The sequence below is a fragment of the Tubulanus polymorphus genome, chromosome 7 (genome assembly GCF_964204645.1).
Source record: "Tubulanus polymorphus chromosome 7, tnTubPoly1.2, whole genome shotgun sequence".
Classification (NCBI taxonomy): domain Eukaryota; kingdom Metazoa; phylum Nemertea; class Palaeonemertea; order Tubulaniformes; family Tubulanidae; genus Tubulanus; species Tubulanus polymorphus.
In genome coordinates this window covers 3287424-3305097 of record NC_134031.1, presented here as the reverse complement: position 1 = coordinate 3305097, position 17674 = coordinate 3287424, and the positions used below count along the sequence as shown (strand labels likewise).

The 17674-nt window shown below is 39.2% G+C and overlaps 3 protein-coding genes across 6 annotated transcripts; 1 reads left to right on the top strand and 2 right to left on the bottom strand.

Annotated features, from left to right (window-relative positions):
• Nucleotides 1-226: 226 nt before the first annotated feature.
• On the bottom strand, nt 227-1209 carry LOC141908691 (methylmalonyl-CoA epimerase, mitochondrial-like). Its single transcript, XM_074798832.1, has one exon. The coding sequence runs from the start codon at nt 1201-1203 to the stop codon at nt 649-651; it is 555 nt and encodes a 184-aa protein (XP_074654933.1). The 5' UTR covers nt 1204-1209; the 3' UTR covers nt 227-648.
• Nucleotides 1210-3606: 2397 nt separating this feature from the next.
• On the bottom strand, nt 3607-12641 carry LOC141908732 (metal-response element-binding transcription factor 2-like). Of its 3 annotated transcripts, none has more exons than XM_074798902.1 (13): nt 12555-12641; nt 12161-12257; nt 10747-10924; nt 9837-9937; nt 9429-9459; nt 8227-8267; nt 8061-8137; nt 7069-7233; nt 6473-6596; nt 6307-6374; nt 5593-5757; nt 5061-5211; nt 3607-4344 (listed from the first exon to the last, which is right to left on the bottom strand). In XM_074798902.1, exons 2-13 carry the CDS (start codon nt 12242-12244, stop codon nt 3667-3669), a joined length of 1863 nt encoding a protein of 620 aa, XP_074655003.1. In that variant the 5' UTR covers nt 12245-12257; nt 12555-12641; the 3' UTR covers nt 3607-3666. The 3 variants fall into 3 exon arrangements, with proteins under 3 accessions (XP_074655003.1, XP_074655001.1, XP_074655000.1); XM_074798900.1 differs by lacking the exon at nt 12555-12641 and adding an exon at nt 12470-12538; XM_074798899.1 differs by lacking the exon at nt 12555-12641 and adding an exon at nt 12474-12533.
• A 221-nt stretch (nt 12642-12862) lies between these two features.
• Nucleotides 12863-15790, top strand: LOC141909057 (uncharacterized). Of its 2 annotated transcripts, XM_074799391.1 has the most exons (9): nt 12863-13002; nt 13245-13340; nt 13497-13592; nt 13741-13836; nt 13993-14088; nt 14543-14644; nt 14733-14807; nt 14978-15083; nt 15696-15790. In XM_074799391.1, exons 1-8 carry the CDS (start codon nt 12912-12914, stop codon nt 15076-15078), a joined length of 753 nt encoding a protein of 250 aa, XP_074655492.1. In that variant the 5' UTR covers nt 12863-12911; the 3' UTR covers nt 15079-15083; nt 15696-15790. The 2 variants fall into 2 exon arrangements, with proteins under 2 accessions (XP_074655492.1, XP_074655493.1); XM_074799392.1 differs by lacking the exon at nt 13245-13340 and having other exon boundaries at nt 12874-13002; nt 13530-13592.
• The last annotated feature ends 1884 nt before the right edge of the window (nt 15791-17674 follow it).

Below are 17674 nucleotides of genomic sequence, written 5' to 3'. Positions count from 1 at the left end.
GAGATGAAGCAATCGACCTTTCGAGGGAAATGAATGAAACACACCACACCCTAACCGCTATCCTTATTGGTCGCAGCTTGAGTCAGTGGTTTATATTATTCACGATCGGATATTTTCACGGTATCAGCCCATCCGATCGGCCACACGCCAAATAGAGAATTAAAAACCGACAGTGGCACAGCGGTCGTGCAAAAACTATCGAAATCGAATTTTTTATTCAATGTTTATATATTTATTTCAGCAGGCTTTAAACGGAGGGACGTATGTCGGTTTAAGTTCCATTAAAGAACACTATAGATAACTAACTAATTATATAGATAACTGACTACTTATAACAGCTATAAATAACTAACTACGTACATAGCAAAACCTATCAATCGTATATATAATAGTAAACATTTCTAATTATACATGTAGTAACTTAAATCCGCAAGTGCAATAGCATGGTATTGTATTTCGATGACATTTATGCGCCACCCAAATCATGACTATTAGCATGTTAAAATGCTAATTGAGTCAGACAATAATGTCACAATCATGCCAATGTCTATCATGTCTACCAGACCCAACGTAATTCTTTTAAAGCGTCTATAAATAATACTATCTTGGTGTCAAGCACGCCAGTAAACGAGTTTGACGAGATTCAATTCACTCTTCTTCTAACTCGACCAAAACTCCATCGCAGTCTTTCGGATGCAGGAAGACCACCGGTTTATTGTGAGCTCCGATCTTCGTAGTTTCGCTCAGCAGACGAACTCCCAGTTTCTTCAAATCTTTCATCGCCTCCTCGATATTTTTAACTTCGATGCAAACGTGGTGCATGCCGCCGGATTTATTTTTCTTCAAGAAACCCTCGATGGGGCTTTTTTCGCCGAGCGGATGCAGCAGCTCGAATTTAGTGTTACCCAGTTCGATGAACACGGTGTAGACGCCGTGTTCGGGTAGCGCCTGGCGTTCGGACACTTTAGCTCCCAAAACGTCCCTGTACAAAGCGGTGGCCTTCTCGAGATCAGGCACTGCTATCGCGACATGGTTTAAACGACCCAATTTCCACAGCTTGTCATTCACTCCGCACGAAGAGGTCACGCTGAAAGATTTCCCTAGAATCGATAGATTGTCACGATATCGCACCAGCCCCGTTAATTTAGGGCCTAAACTACTTCTCAATCGAAGGACGTTCAGGGTCGCCATGGAGGCTGCCATCTTGGATTTAGTTGCAATAAATGTCACCAGATGACACTAGCGGTTAGAGCTCAAAGTTAGTGCGCGCGAGTATTCTTACTTTGTATAAATTAGTAAAACCAAGTGTGTACACATTGCTTTTACGCCTTTTTCAGGGAAAAAGAAATTGTAAAAAAAGTTTCAATTTAAAGAATTTGTTAGGGGCGAAAACATTTTTTTCTGACCGTTGATAACGTTAAAAACTGCCAGCTTTTTTAAAACAAATTTTGGATTTTTCTCAAGTCCCAAAAGATCCAACTTACGCAAGCTTCTTTGTACTTCATGTAAACAGAACTGACTACTACTCATTTAGGGTTTGGGAGTAAAATTTAATACAAAATGAAAGCACATGTAATCTGACATCAAAAATAAGCTATTCACTTGAACTGCGTGAAGAAAATAATCCGATTTTGAGCTTACTTTTGATTCAGAGCCCTTTAAAGACTAGCAACTACATGATCTAGATGAAAATGGAATGCTTTTATTCCACGCATAAAGTCATAATAACAATTGTGCACTTATTAAAATTGTTGATATAAATACTATAATATTATACATAATAATTAATCATTTAGATTTAGACAGCTTCGATACAATACTCTTAAAATATTTTTATCAAAAAAAATTCATACAAATTTTAAAAACAGTTATATCTCATAACTTTATCGCATAGAAAATTTTACAAATTATGGACACTTTTTTTCACTCATCTCTCAAAGATTGTTTCATTACTTAACCTGATGAATATGCCTGCAGGTAACTTTTCCATCCATTTAAGAATCAGGAATTGAACATATTTGAAAACTAGTCCAGCTCTATGCTCTCTGGCTCATTATCAAAAATGTGTCAACTAACATAACCTTCCCACCCTTCCTTAACTGGCAAAATTTATTAGACTGCTCGGATCGCAACAAAAACTAGATCTAATCTTGAGGACAATAGACTCTTCCTAAAACTCAATGCTGGTCAACATGGTAACAACATCACTCGATTCGTTGAGTCTAAAAAAATCTATTCCCAACTCAGTGAAATATTTACAGGCCCAAAGCAACCGAGTAAGGTGCAATCAAGTGCATCATGATTAAACCGTCTGATCAAAGAAAACTTTTTCTGAGGCAGACACCAGGGCTGCCAACTTCTGGAAAGTGCTATTAGCAACGAACTTAATTTTTTTCAGGTACATTTCATTGAAATACATGGGGGTCATTCATTTATTACGTATGCATTAGGGGAGGAGGGAGGGGTCAGTGCAATTGCGTACTGTAATGCTTAATGTATATGAAAAAATTGCCGATTTTGCGTACAGAGGGGGAGGAGGGGTTGAAAAATTCAAATTTTATGCGTACGTAATAAATGAATGACCCCATGTTCAAATTAATCAGTTATCAATGGTGAGAGACGCTCAGTAACATCATTCATTTTTCGTTAACACATCAAACAAATCAAATCAGGACGAAATAGTAACTAGAAAACCGAAAATGAGGAATAGGTGGCAGCCTTGTGGACACCTAGTGTGGACCGGTAATAAAATGAATTTCCATATTGCTGATGAATTCATAGCCTCGCAGTATCCAGCTGATCCAATTGTGAAGCAACTAATACATCAAATCTAAGGCTAGTTCCACACAGGGTCCCTACAGATCGGTCATTCCTAGATATAAAATCAATCTTCAAGGAGATAATTTCAAATTTCGAGGAAGCATCATCTGCATCACTTTCAGAATCCCAATAACTGTAGACTCCTCCTAAATTGGTACATTTATCTCAGTAAACTGGTATTAATTCAGTGGTTTTGCAAGCAAATTTGTAAACGAAATTGGGTAAAATAATCCTGTTCCTAACAGTATTGATTTAGGCATAATTTTCTTTACAACTACGAGTATTTCTAATTGTCTATTTCTCAAAATCAAAGGAGTTTTGGGTATTTTGCTCAAATAAAAGTAGTTCCAAGTACGGAAGCGATAAAGGGCCTCGAGTTGTCGCGTTCCAACTCGACAAGTCGCCATATTTATGTCGACATATCGCGATATATCGTGTCAAGTCGACATGAATATGTCGACATATCATGACGTTTTGACGAAATATTTCGTTTTCACGACCATTTTCCTCGCGACAAGTCGACATATTCATGACGACTTGAAACTCAGTCGTAATATCACTGGCGTCCTCATCTTACATTTAGACGTGTCTTCAAATGACGGCTTGTCCCGTGGAAAATGGGCGAAAAAGCGAAATTTGTTGTGAAAATATGTCGACATATTCATGTCGACTTGACGCGATATATCAACATAAATATGGCGACTTGTCGAGTCGGAGCGCGACAACTCGAGGCCCTTTATCGCTTCCGTATCCAAGTACCTTAAAAAGCATATTCTGTTTAGGAGTTTTCAAGGAATCAAGTTGTAAAGACCATGCTACATATGAAAAGCTACGCTAGTTCAAACATCAAGTCGTGGCGTTGAATCCTTCCCACTCGATGAGGTATTGAACTTTCCCCTCGATGTTGAAACGCTTCGCCAAAACGTGTATACGCTTACCGCGTAGACTGCGCGCGATATCGGCCTGGCGAATCGGCTGCCGATTCGAACCGGTCGACGACGAAACGCTCGAATCGTATCGACCCGTACAGTCGGTCGAGCGGTCGATTTCCTTCGCCGTTTTCGAAACGCTACGCGGACGTTTCAATTTACGAGCGCCGCGTTTCCCGCGTTTCAGCCAATCGACGACGTACGTATCGTTATTGTTCGAACTGCGAACGTCGTTGTTGTTATCGTTACCGATGACGGTCGCGTAACTGCGCGCGCTGTCGCCGCTCTCCGCCAAACTGACGGCGTCGTCGACGACGTATTCCGCGCCGTATAGGTTCAATAAATGCACTTTGCTTCGATTCGTATTCAACAGTTGCTCTCTTTCGATGAACGTCATAAACGGATTGTCGATTCCGGTGAAATTCACCGGCGGCGGTATTATATCCTCGAGCATACGCATCGACTCGCAATCCGTGCTGATCTCGTCGTCGTCGACCGAGATTTTATAATTGTTATTATTCAGTCCATTGTATCCTTGGTAATTTTGATTCGCGCTGTTGATTTCAGGCTCGTTCTCTTCTACGTCCTCGGCACTCTGTGAAAAATCAAACGAAATATATATCAATTTCATTATAACGAGGCCACTTTCACCAATTTACAAAATTCCCTGGGGCCGGTTCCATAGTCAAGACTTAAGACCAAAAGTGGTCTTAAGTTGTTAGATTGTCTATAGAACTAAGTTTGTCTTAGACTGGTCTTAAGTCTAAGTCCTGTCTATGGAACCGGCCCCTGATGTTGTACCAGTAACAGAAAATTCCCTTAATCGGCAGCAGGTGAATGGAGAAAGTTCTTGGTTGAAAACGTTACAATCCATACATTTTTCATTGAATCACATACTGATAAGGAAGCACGTGGTCAAAACCTTATTTCCAAATTCCCTGGGACAGGGTTTTCCAAGCTTTTGACAAAATTTGCCAAATTTCCCGAGTTTTACAGGTCAGGGATGAAAACGGCCCATATTGAAAAAGTCGGACAATATTTTATGAGACGCCTTAATGGTTTCTCTGACTCCACAACTGTGCTAACAACTGCCGAAAACCGCCTTAAGGAGCACTCCTAACTACAGAGCGCTCCGATGTGACGCCTGCGATTGAGGTGATTAAAGAGTTTGAGGTGATTTACACTGTTCTCAGGAATAAAGTAAATGTTAGAAAAGGTCGGAAATCCATCTATGGTCGGAAGATTTTCATCCCTGACAGGTTGCGGCCGACCTTTCTATCGTTTTCGTCCCCGATATTCATAACAACTGACCTGATGGTAGTAAGAATTTCGCAGACGTTTCCGCGGCTGCTGCGGCTCTTCGTTCGAATCGAGACTGAGTTTGCGTTTTTCCGGTTTCACGAGGTCCGAACGAATCTCCTTCATCGACGATATTCGCTTGTGTAAAACAACCGTATCGCAACTGTGCAGAAAAAAAAAAAACAAAACGATTTCATTATTCTTTTTCGCATAAAAACAGGTGGGCCTCGAATTTCTACAAAGCTGAGTGGATATTTTTCAATTAGTGATTCACAACGTGGTTATTTTCCACCATGGAAACATCCAGTTATTTTCCACTGTGGAGGTTGCAATAAAACTAAATATATGTCTAAAGCCATAATTGCAGACTCGCCTCCTTCCGATCTGATTGGATCTGTTGACTTAATGATCCTGATTAGCAAGTCTTTATACAAAATTCTCTGACTATTCCCCGACTTCTTCAAAGCAAAGAAAATTCCCCGACTTTTCCGTGATCTCTGGGTATCACTGGTCTCATGCGATGATTTTTTAAAAGTTCACTCACGTTTCTACTGGACGAATTCTGATTAATTTAGCGCCTTTCGCTTTGACGGTCGTGTCGTTCACAGGCCCTGACTCCGGTACAAAGAATGATTGGGGTGAGGGTGGCACCAAGTGTCGCAGGCCGTACAGCGATGATTTTTTACGAGTTTCCCGGCCATTCGCATACCTGCGAAAGAGGATATAGAATTAATAAACAAGTCAAATAATTTCCAATTCAGTAATACAATTTTGTAATTTGTGGGCCACAAATATTGATTCGTTGAGCACATTATATAAACTCTCTGCCCTAGATCTTGCGGAATCAATGGATTTTCCCCGAGGTCCAGGGCGGTCAAAGCAGAGATGGTTTGTTCTAACAATGCATTAGAGAAACCAAATTTGATAATCAGCGTGACCACTTCTGACTTGCCTTCTCCTGACTTTTCCCTTCCTAATAATCTAATCAATTAACACAGCCAAATACAAAAACATAGACGGAAACTGTTTGATTTTATGCGCGATCTCGTAATCTCAACACATTTCCCTGATTTTTAGCTTTTTAATTTTTTCTTACAAATTCCCTGACTTTCAGGTACGGTAAGTGCCCACCCTGAATTGATACAAGAGACAATCAACTTTAGGTTTGGTAAGCAAAGTCTACTCTATATTCCATTGCAGTAAGATGAAAGAAGTTGAGCATATTGGACATATCAGAATTTACTTCCTCGAGTCTCACCATTCGTAATTATTTTCTAGTTCCATTAGCACCATCTCGTGCCTCTGTTTTTGACTTATATTCGCTCTCTGAAATATGCAGACCGAATGAGATCAGACATTTAAGGAACGCGAGGAAAAACTGACTCGTTGAAAACGTGTAATCTAATAGCGAGATCGAAGCTTACCTCTTTTATTTCGAATACGCCCATGTTTTCGTCGATCCACGGTAAAATCGACGTTTTGTGGTCGAGAAACTTTTTTCCGCACGTTATCGTTTGATTGAACAAAGCGAGTTGAATGACGACGGACCTGAGGAGAAAATTGACATAAAATCATAATTCAATACGGTGACAAGGCAGCTAAATCAAATTTACCAGTAGCCCGGACCCAGTTCCACAGTTCTGAGTTAGATTTAACTCCGAGTTAAAGTTAGTACATTTTCAATGAGTTAACTCAGAGTTAAATCTCAACTCACATATGTGGAACTAGACCCAGGAGCTCTGGCATAAACCGGTACGATTCAATAGGTACTTAAGTCAAAATATAGAAAGGGCATAAATGCACATGAACCCTTTATGAGAAGCAGATCTATCATTTCTATGACTGATGTTCCATAGATTCTAAATCCATAAATTGAAATATCACGTACTTTTCATTTTTCACAATTAAGCAAAAATTACTAGGGTGAAGGGTTCTAGGGTAAAGTATGGGTGAAATTCAATATGTAATTCCGTACTAATGTACTGGTCCCAAGAATGAATATCATGTATCGTAAACGTACCATGTACACTCAATACGTTTAATGTATTCCGTACCGAAGTTACAACAAGCACAAACAAATATATGAAACCGGTCTCCGTACAACAGCGGCGTCGATAAACACTGCACGCACGCCTCGTGGAACCACTGATTACAACGACAACACTGTAACATTTTCAAATACCATCTGTAAAAATACAACAACAACATGGTTCATACTATTACACGGTTTCTGTTAGAATTATGGAAGTATTCAACGTGAAAACATCAGAATTACGGTTTACTGAGTTTTCCATGCGATAACACAAAATTCTGGGTGAATCAGAGATATTTCTAGGTTTAAAATGTTACAATTCATTCATTTTTCATTGAATCATTTATACTGATCAAGAAACACGTGCATTATCCGAATTTCCTGAGTTTTCCAGGTTTTTCAAAAAATTTGTCCAAATTTCCAGAGATTTCCAGGTCAGCGGCCACCCGGAAATAGTAGTACGAACCCTGAACAATGAAAGCACATGAAATATATCGCAAATTTTACAGACATCTATTTTGGGAGAGGTGTGGGCGGGGCGTGTGCTATGACAACAAGTCTCGAATGACAGATGACCGATACAGAATCTGTTATACAACACTCAAAGCGCGTACAAATATTGCATAATTAAAGGAATATACTTAATATATGATGCAAGTTCCAAGCGAGATAGAGGGATGACTGATAAAAAAATATGTATCCATTTCAATTCCACTTGATAAGTGACAGGAAAATCAAGTATTCTTTTCAATACATATATCATCATTTTGATACATACAGTAGACTTCGCTCAAGTCAGTTGTTATGTATTTCAATAAAGTGTCACAAAAAATATTTAAAGAAAAAAAAAAAAAATATATCAGAGTAGAACGGATCTGACTTATGCGGAGTCTACTGAATTTTTGAGAATTAAATTAAGAAACCATATAATCAGCACTTTTCAGATTTAACTTATGGACGAGATTATTTTTGAAACATACTTTCCAGGCCCGGCGCAATAGCAGTATGTATCCTGCAAGTTGGTTTTGTGGTGAAGATCCCAGTCCAGTTCACTCAACTGAAATTAAAAAAAATAATATTCAAAAGTTGAAAATTGGACGCTCCAAATTATGAACTCGACTAACATCGACGTACTGCAACACTTACGTCATACGATAAAGTTTGTTTCATTTTTGAAAGGGCTTTCGCTGCAACCAAAAAATGAAACTATTCTATAAGTTTGTCAAAATAACATAACGTTCGAGACAAAAGGCTAAAATGATTGGATACATTGTTTCTCATTTCTGCTGTACTTTAAGTTGACCCAACCGGCCGCCTATCTGCCCTGTACATTATTCTTATTAAAATCAAGATCAATTTAACTATAACAGACCCGGCAACTGTAGAAATGAACTGATGAAAAATTCTATGGTGGTTTAGAAAAGAGACCTGGCTGATTAAAGAGAAACAAGGTATCATTTTTTTAAGCCTACTGGTTTTTTTAATTTCCATATATTCGAAACTTAGCTAACTAAACATATAATCATCTGAATCTGCAACAATGCTATAAATTAATGGACAATGAACACTTCATTCAGACCACACACAAACACTTACAGGGTTCACACCACTTCATCATTCCAGGATGAGCAAAATTAGCAGGTGTTTACATTAATGGTAATATCAAGCATTCCGACAAAATACTGAGAAAATGTACAAAATGGAATTTGTATTATGCACTGGGCCCCCTTTTTATAGTTTTAAATCTACGGGGTAATTTGTTGATATAAAGGCCACATGCAAACTTTTAACCACGTAAATTGCAAACATTCAAGGAATTTCTCTCAAAATGAAGAGGTGAAAACAATTGATCAATTGAGAGCAGTTTTCAAGGAATCGAGTAGTTGTAGTATGAACCCTGGATCGACTACAATAAGTAAGCAGCTAGATACATGTAGGTATTTTTGCTATAAGCAGGAAGGAGCGCAGCTAAGTCCAAAATATCAAATTCATCCTGGAAGTCTGCTTGCGAACGTGGCTTAACACTGGGATTTATAGTTGGCCTCAGCAAGAAAGCTCCACTTTCAGAACTAAGAATATTTTGTTAGTGTTGGCATTAGGCCCAGTAGCTTGCGGGAGATACTCGCTAGCCTTCAATCATGTTTTCCCAATGTTGCTACGCCCCCTATATGTCGGAGAATGTCGCGATATGTTTAAAAAAGAAAAACGCTTGTGACGAATGAACGAAACCTCCACACAGTGCCGTGCAAACCACCAGAGACACACATTGATAGTGCTTACGACAACAACAACGGGATAGGAGGAAAAAGGATCATTCTTACCAGCGTTTTTATTAGCATGCAGCTTACCGTTTGGGCCCTTCTTTGCAGCCCCACCTTTCTGAAACGAGAAGTCAAATGAATAATCAATAATCGAAACCACGTCGAACTGACATTTTATAATCCGTTTAAATCGCGTAAGGTTGTTGATCTTGTCTTTGAAGTTGTCATAGTTGGGACAATTATTGTGTTGATGGCTTATAGACACAGGAACGAAAACTTGGCCCTTTTCAATTGTGCTGGGCAGAGAAATTTTCTGCCGTCACGAAGGTGGAAGAGCTGGCAAAATTGACAATTGAAAGAGAATGTAGATAACAAGAGCCTTACACTGGAAATACCAATTGTGACTCGAAAATAGAGATGACTAATCCAAGGATTAGGCCTACTGGATTGAGATTGTCCGTGTGTTCTTCTAAGAAAGATGGATTGTACACATACCTTAGTGGCCAACGCGAATACGCATTGTCGACAGAACCAAGGTACGTCCGGTTGTAAAACCATGTCTTCAATCACAGGTGAATGACATTTCTGGTGATAACCTAAAATAAGTCGAAAACACATACTGTAAATACAACCGCATATTGAGAAAGAGGAATCAGGGTTGAAGTTGCTGAGGCTAGTTATAACAGGGGGTGTCCACCTCCCCCGAAATGTTTTGGTTTAGTTAAAGATGTCCACCTCCCCCCAAATATTCCCCAACTTTTCCATGGTTATAAACACAAAATTCAACATGTGTATTCACGGCAGGTGAATGGAGAAATGTTTTGGTTTAGTTTAAGAAAACCATTAGGCTTAGAATAATAAATTTTTCATGAATCACGTATTAACAGAGAAACACATATCTGAGTTCGCTATGTTTTCCAGGTTTTTGGATAAATTTGTCAAAAGGTTTCTGATTTCTTTCCGATTCTCTGAGTTTAGTACCCGTAATCCATGGCCTGAAAGGTGCTCAGCGGAGAAAGAGACAAGGATGTTCTTAGGGGGCCAGGAAAAATTTGTCAAATTTGCAGATTTTTTTCTGATTCTCTGAGTAGCAGGGGCGGATACAGGGGCATATTGGGGGCATGTTGAGACCATGTCGACCAATAAAAAGGGCATATATTCTTAATTTAGGGCGGAAAGGCATATCAGCAAAATTGTTGAAATTTTACTATCATTTTAGAGCTTTCTGAGCATCTCTGAGAGGCATTTAGTCAAGGAACCGGTTATATATTTAGAAAAAATAAAAAGGCACTTTAAAATTCCGCTGGTAACCGATGGCCTGAACGGTGAACAGCGGTTGGTATAAAGACTACAAGGATATTCTCAGGGAACCTACAGTTTCGATGACGGGACTGATATCACATACCGTGGCCGCATTTATCACAAAGCACAATCTCATTAGGAATGACTGACTCGACACCGCTGCAAACACTGCAACAGATTTCATTTTCAGGTAGAATCGCAGTACGTAGGTCTTTATACTGAGCCCAGCCTTCTGATTTATCTTCATATTTGATGTAACAGCGATCTTTTTTCACGTCAACCTACGTGTAAAATCAAAGTCAAGTTCGTGTTCAGGAATTTGAAAACCTCGAGATGATTTGCTATATCATGGCAATGATTATTGAACAGCATGGGACATACAGCTTCGTTAACTGAAGGAAAAACTTCCAAATCAATTTAAGGCTAATGTTTATTTCAACTTCACCCAGTCCTGGCAGTGGCTGTCTCCACAGTGTATCTACGTTGCTCTACGATCCTGTGTAAGCACCCACCCAGACACATTCATTCAAATTCGCGTGACTTTTGCCGACAGAACTACTGTCGGCATTTTTGCCTGTGTTCAAACTGCGATATCTCAGCAAATAAACAACCGATTTTGATAAATAAACTATCTACACTAACCTTATGATGTCTTACATTTTACATTATATCATTTTGATGATAAATCTGATTTTAGTACGATTAAATTTAAGATACAAAAATGATGCGCTGATTAGCGATGAGACACGCATCGCTCAAGTGTCTTGTTGCTAACGAACTACAGTGTTATAATGCCTAGTTTCAAAGTGAAAAAATGGTGTCATTTTTGCTATTTCTGTATTTATATCGCATCAAGCACGGAGTATAATGAAGGAACCTCCGAATGAACATAATAATTATAAAAAACTGAATATGTGAGGTTTGTAATGATAGTTTATTTTTCACAATCGATTTGGTGAAACTGGATTTCTGGTGGTTTAAAGTCACAGTGATTTAAGAGTATCGAGAAAATGTCGTTCGTGTCTTAGTGTCTGTGGTACATCAGACACTAAGGTTCTTGGTGAAATTTCAACCTGACTTGAGAGCATACCGGGTGCGCTAGCTCAGAGGATATCCTTCAATAGTTTCAAATGGATTAAAAAATGATGATTTAGGTCCACTGCCAGTGCTTTCTGGTCCAAATAAGACTTCTATCAGGTATGTACCACCAAAACTGACTGAGCTAGGCCACCGACCCGGTATGCTCTCAAGTCAGGTTGAAATAAACATTAACAGCATCATTCAGAGGCTTGTCACAATTTGATGGAGGAGGATGGATGATACCAGTACAGTATCCTTTTCTTACTGGGATGCTGCTGGTATCATCCTCCATCGAATTGTGACAAGCCTCTGTGGAATCAGTAAAGATATCAAATTGTTTTTAGAAGAGTTAAGCAGTTGATCTGAAATTTGATTATCATTGATTGACTGACAATGACACAAGGTCAAGAACAATGCCAATGGTTTCATACACTTACCTTCAACACCTTTCCTAAATAAAACAGACCATCACACCAGCGATTCAGGACGTCTTGTCCAACTGAATATTCATTGGAAGACATTCTTTCATTGAACCTGGAACCATACCAAAAAGTTTTCAATTCCAGTAGTTACACACAGTAAAGTTTAACAATCATAAAAAGAGATTTCGAGAGGTTATCTTCGGTTTCTAGATGGGTCGCTTCAAGCCTTTTAAAGCTCGGTAGAGTCCCATTCCTAACAAATCAAATCCGTCTTATATAAATTGCAAGGGACTGCCGCGTATCTAGATTATAAAATGATCGTACAGACCCGTATAAACTGTTTAAATTCAGTATTTCTATCCGCAAAAAATGTTCAAATATTCCATTCTCGCGCCATATTGAAACTTACTTCCTGGTTCATGTAGTATATATCAATACGCGCCGCTCAACCGCCAATCAACCACTTTCAATTACTCATTGTAATGCAATTAATTAAACTAATTACATAAAAACTGTCACATTAAATGCGATATTTCACTATCACCTTATGTGATAATTTCGTCCGTTGGTCAAAACTAGACGCACTATTTCTGTAAGCTAAAAGTGTATATTGCGGCTAGGTGGCAGCACTTTACGGACACTATCCTACATCTGTTTCTACATAAAGTTTGGCGCGATGTCTCCCATCGATCTCAAGGGCCCGATGGCGGCCAGGTGGTGACCCGGTGTTCGGATCGCATAACGTGTTTTTTTTTCATTCGTCATCATGAATACGTCGAGGAAACTCGTTATTTGCGTCGCAATTTTGTTTTTCTTTGCAGTAATTGCTGAAAGTGTTACAGACGAAAATGGGGAACGTAAGTTCTGATCTCGAACCATGGAAGACCCTTCGATGTGGTTTGAAATAATTCCGTGCCATCGCGCGAATCTTATGTTTTTGCTTCGAGAATTTTCGTAATTAGGATTCCGTTTGCACAATACTTAGATAGAAAAAGTTTGGTACTAGGCCCTGGGCTCAATTTCTGGAGTGGTGTCGAGAATGTACACAGTAACGTTGAGTGAAGCACAAAAAATCATTAATACGATTGTACAATTTTAGCGTGTATGGAATGTAAATTTGTCTGCCCAAAGGGTTACAGACAAGTTATGAAAGAGAACGGCTGCCCAGACTGTGGTGAATGCAAAGAAATCAAGTGTAAGTAAGCTGTTTTTTTGCACAATACTTACCGGGTAGATAGAAATATATAGGTGCTAGGCCCAGGGCTCAATTTCTGGAGTGGTGGCGATAATGTACACAGTACCGTTGAGTGAAGCACAACCAACCATTAACACGACGATTGTACAATTTTAGCGTGTATGGAATGTAAATTTGCCTGCCCAAAAGGTTACAGACAAGTTATGAAAGAGAACGGCTGCCCAGACTGTGGTGAATGCAAAGAAATCAAGTGTAAGTAAGCTGTTTTTTTAACAATATTTAGATAGAAATATATAGGTGCTAGGCCCAGGGCTCAATTTCTGGGGTGGTGGCGAGAATGTACATAGTATCGTTGAGTGAAGCACAACCAACCATTAATACGACGATTGTACAATTTTAGCGTGTATGGAATGTAAATTTGTCTGCCCAAAAGGTTACAGACAAGTTATGAAAAAGAACGGCTGCCCAGACTGTGGTCAATGCAAAGAAATCAAGTGTAAGTAAGCTGTTTTTTTGCACAATACCTACCGGGTAGATAGAAATATATAGGTGCTAGGCCCAGGGCTCAATTTCTGGGGTGGTGTCGAGAATGTACATAGTACCGTTGAGTGAAGCACAACCAACCATTAATACGACGATTGTACAATTTTAGCGTGTATGGAATGTAAATTTGTCTGCCCAAAAGGTTACAGACAAGTTATGAAAAAGAACGGCTGCCCAAAATGTGGTAAATGCAAAGAAATCAAGGGTAAGTAAGCCGTTTTTTTTTAATCACTAGGCAGATGCCTCCCAACTTTCATTCTTTTTATGCTCAAATTAAAAGTCATATCTACTCTACTATGCTTAATGAATCCTATGAATGTACATGTATAACAAAACTATGATATCGTGAAATGGAATCAATCAAGGTCTATCAATTTAAAACGTACTACACGTAGCATTTATTCATGCCTCGAAATAACGACTTCAATGGTGAAAATTGTAATTCTTGTGAAAAAAATATTGCAAATAAAAATGCGGATTCTTTTTAAATTGGGTGGCTTGACACACCTATGTAAGTAATTCATTTCATCTTTTATTTTGTATTTCGGATAGAAATCAATTAGGAAGGGGGAGAACTAGCTGTGAGTCTGATTCTGGTTTATACAGATCTTTAATTCACTGTATCTCTACGACCGTCCATATGATTTACACAATTTCAGAATGCAGCGAATGTACAGAAAGTCCCTGTAAAGATGGCCACGAACAAGTAAACGATAAAAAGGGGTGTCCAATTTGCGGAAAATGCAAAGAAGTAGAACGAGGTGCGTACGCTTGAAGGGGAACGCAATTTCGTAGAAATTTAATCAGGATTGATTCGCAATTGAATCATCATGTTTTTTTTCTATTCAGCGTTTTGTAAGATATGTCGAGAACGATGCCCGAACGGCTTCATAGGAAGCTGCATAAGTTGCACATGCAAGATAGGTTTGTAGAAATGCAAATTCAGTTTCAGAAAAATACCCTCGTTTTCAACTATTATCCAAAAATGTTCGATATTATTATTGAGCTGTTTCTTCGGAATGGCTTCTTCGAACGCAATGAAAATGTCCTTTTCCAGAAGTGATTCTGCACCTTTTTTTCGATTTTTGTTTCAGGAAAGGGGAAAAAAGAGGACGATGGGCAGAATATTAAGCAAAACGCATTTCCGCTCGTGAAAACTCTCCTTCCAAAAGACCTCGTAGAATCGTTTGATTAAATCAAGTAAGTAGCGCAGAACTTGTACACGATCAGAATTTCCGTGGTGCACGGATATAAAGCTACAAAAATCGTCATTAACTAGAAAACTAACTTGAAAGTTTATTGACGCCTTGAAGAAAAATAAAACATGTATTGTATATTATTGACAACGAATGATTTCAATAAAGTGATTTTGAATAAATCGATATATAATGAAATGATATTATAACAAAACACTCTCTTAAAAGTTTGTTGACGCCTTGAAAAGCAAAACGTGTATATTTCTAGATATTTTCGACAATGGATAATATATAGTCAAGTTATTTTGATTGTGGATATATCGACAATTGATTTTTAACCCCAATATTGGAGACGTAGGGCTCATCAAAATTCATTATCAAAAACACATCTATTCATTGATTGGAATAGAAAATAAGAGTTATGGAATATATTTGATTACAAATCGTAGTTTACAATGTCAAAAAAATCATTTTTGTAACGATTTTTACGCGTCAAAAATTACCCCGGTTGAACGGGATAGATAATCGTTTATCCTGAAATTCACAGGGAGGTTTGGGGTGAGGATTATAGAAAACTACTATTATGAATCATATATATCATGTCTTCTTTCTTCAGATGCCGTAAATCCATGGATTTGGCGACCTTCTCAGACCATTACTTTCTTTCATTCGGAACACTGTTTAAATCGAACACGTCTGAATCGAATAAATCAATCATATTGAATTAGCATAGATTGCATAGATTCTAGATTTTAGTCATCGTTGAATGGTTGTGTTTCTTGTTTTTTTACTGTTTATCTTTCTCGACGATAAGCGACAGAACTAGATATTGAGAGAGTGATTAATAACGAGGATTATAGTATGGTTCACGTTCCGAACATTTTTAGCACCCAGTCCCTCATTCACAGGCGCGAGCTATCAAATTATTAGCGTTTATATTCTTCAAGGGATAATTTACTAGGACACATTATCAGTTGCTTTCAGGTGAACAAGAGCTTCACGATCTCATGTGTTACAGGTGTCTTTTTAACTTCGGTTGAAGTACTCCTGTATGGCAGATGGAAGTACTCCTGTGGGGCAGCTGGAAGTACTCCTGTGTAGCAGATGGAATTACTCCTGTGGGGCAGATGGAAGTACTCCCGTGGAGCAGATGGAATTACTCCCGTGGGGCAGATGGAAGTACTCCTGTGGGGCAGATGGAAGTACTCCCGTGGGGCAGATAGAAGTACTCCCGTGGGGTAGATGGAAGTACTCATGTGGGGCAGATGGAAGTACTCCCGTGGGGCAGATGGAAGCACTACTGTGGGGCAGATGGAAGTACTCCCGTGGGGCAGATGGAAGTACTCCCGTGGGGAAGATGGAAATACTACTGTGGGGCAGATGGAAGTACTCCTGTGGGGCAGATGGAAGTACTACTGTGGGGCGGATGGAAGTACTCCCGTGGGGCAGATGGAAGTACTACTGTGGGGCGGATGGAAGTACTCCCGTGGGGCAGATGGAAGTACTCATGTGGGGCGGATGGAAGTAATCCTGTGGGGCAGATGGAATAACTCGGTGGGGCAGATGAAATTCGATCGTAGCGTCACCGGGAAGTGGCAGATGCATTCACCCGGGCGCGAAAATGTCTATACTAAATACGTAGACCATACATAACCCGAACTGTAGAACTTGTTGCAACGCAAAGCCATCTCGAGGGCCCGATGGCGGCCTGTGTTCGGAATTTTGAATAAATACCGCAAAACGGGCGCTTTTTGTCATTCGCCATCATGAATACGTCGAGGAAACTCATTATGGGTTCCGGGTTAAATTTACCAAGTATTTTGCATCCGAATTAAGTGAAAATCCAGTTTCCAAATTAAGCTAGTTCTATTGTATTATGTTTCGTTTTACCTTTTGCGTATCTTTCTCCGGAGAAATACGAAATTCATTCATGACGAATTTGCTTCGCGATAAAATGACAAAACTAGTGCATGTATATACATTTCATAGTTTTTTTCTTCAGTACGAAGCCCTCTGGCGCTGTATGATACCGACGTGTTAATATTCGACTAGGGCTACATACTTTCAAATGAACTAGAGCTTCGCGCTCTCGTATGTTACACACGCCTTTTTACTTTCGTTTAACCCTTTCAGTGCGTCTACACCGCGGTGCGGTGTATAAATCAGTGATGGATTTTGCTAGTACACCGCACTGCGGTGTATTGATGTAATTAGTAATTTGTAATTATCTCTATTGAAAAATGGCAGCAAGTGTCAAACATAGTGAATACTAGTAACTAACGATACACCGCACTGCGGTGTAGACGCACTATAGTGGTATTCCCATTGTTCAACACACTAGGGTGGAATTTTTTAGAATTTTCAAAATTTCTCCAGCACTATAGGGTATTAATTAGTCAGCACTGAAAGGGTTAAAGTACTCCTGTGGGCCAGATGGAACTCGATCGGAAAGTCACTTTGAAGTGGCATATACACATAAACCGAACTGTAGAAATTTTACAACACAAGCGCCATTTTTTTCCAGATGTAATGTTTAGAAACGACGAATAGAAACGCTAACGACGTAAAGAGAATCAAACATCAGTGTTTCCCGAT

Bases quoted from the DNA above. Each gene is read 5' to 3' on its own strand.
- LOC141908691 (XM_074798832.1), bottom strand. From the start codon at position 1,203: ATGGCAGCCTCCATGGCGACCCTGAACGTCCTTCGATTGAGAAGTAGT.
- LOC141908732 (XM_074798902.1), bottom strand. From the start codon at position 12,244: ATGTCTTCCAATGAATATTCAGTTGGACAAGACGTCCTGAATCGCTGG. The intron at 7,234-8,060 runs GTATGTTTCAAA...GTATTTTTACAG, and splicing joins TATTGCGCCGGGCCTGGAAA to ATGGTATTTGAAAATGTTAC. The intron at 6,597-7,068 runs GTACGTTTACGA...TTTTCTCCTCAG, and splicing joins AAACGTATTGAGTGTACATG to GTCCGTCGTCATTCAACTCG.
- LOC141909057 (XM_074799391.1), top strand. From the start codon at position 12,912: ATGAATACGTCGAGGAAACTCGTTATTTGCGTCGCAATTTTGTTTTTC. The intron at 13,593-13,740 runs GTAAGTAAGCTG...GTACAATTTTAG, and splicing joins TGAATGCAAAGAAATCAAGT to CGTGTATGGAATGTAAATTT. The intron at 13,837-13,992 runs GTAAGTAAGCTG...GTACAATTTTAG, and splicing joins TCAATGCAAAGAAATCAAGT to CGTGTATGGAATGTAAATTT.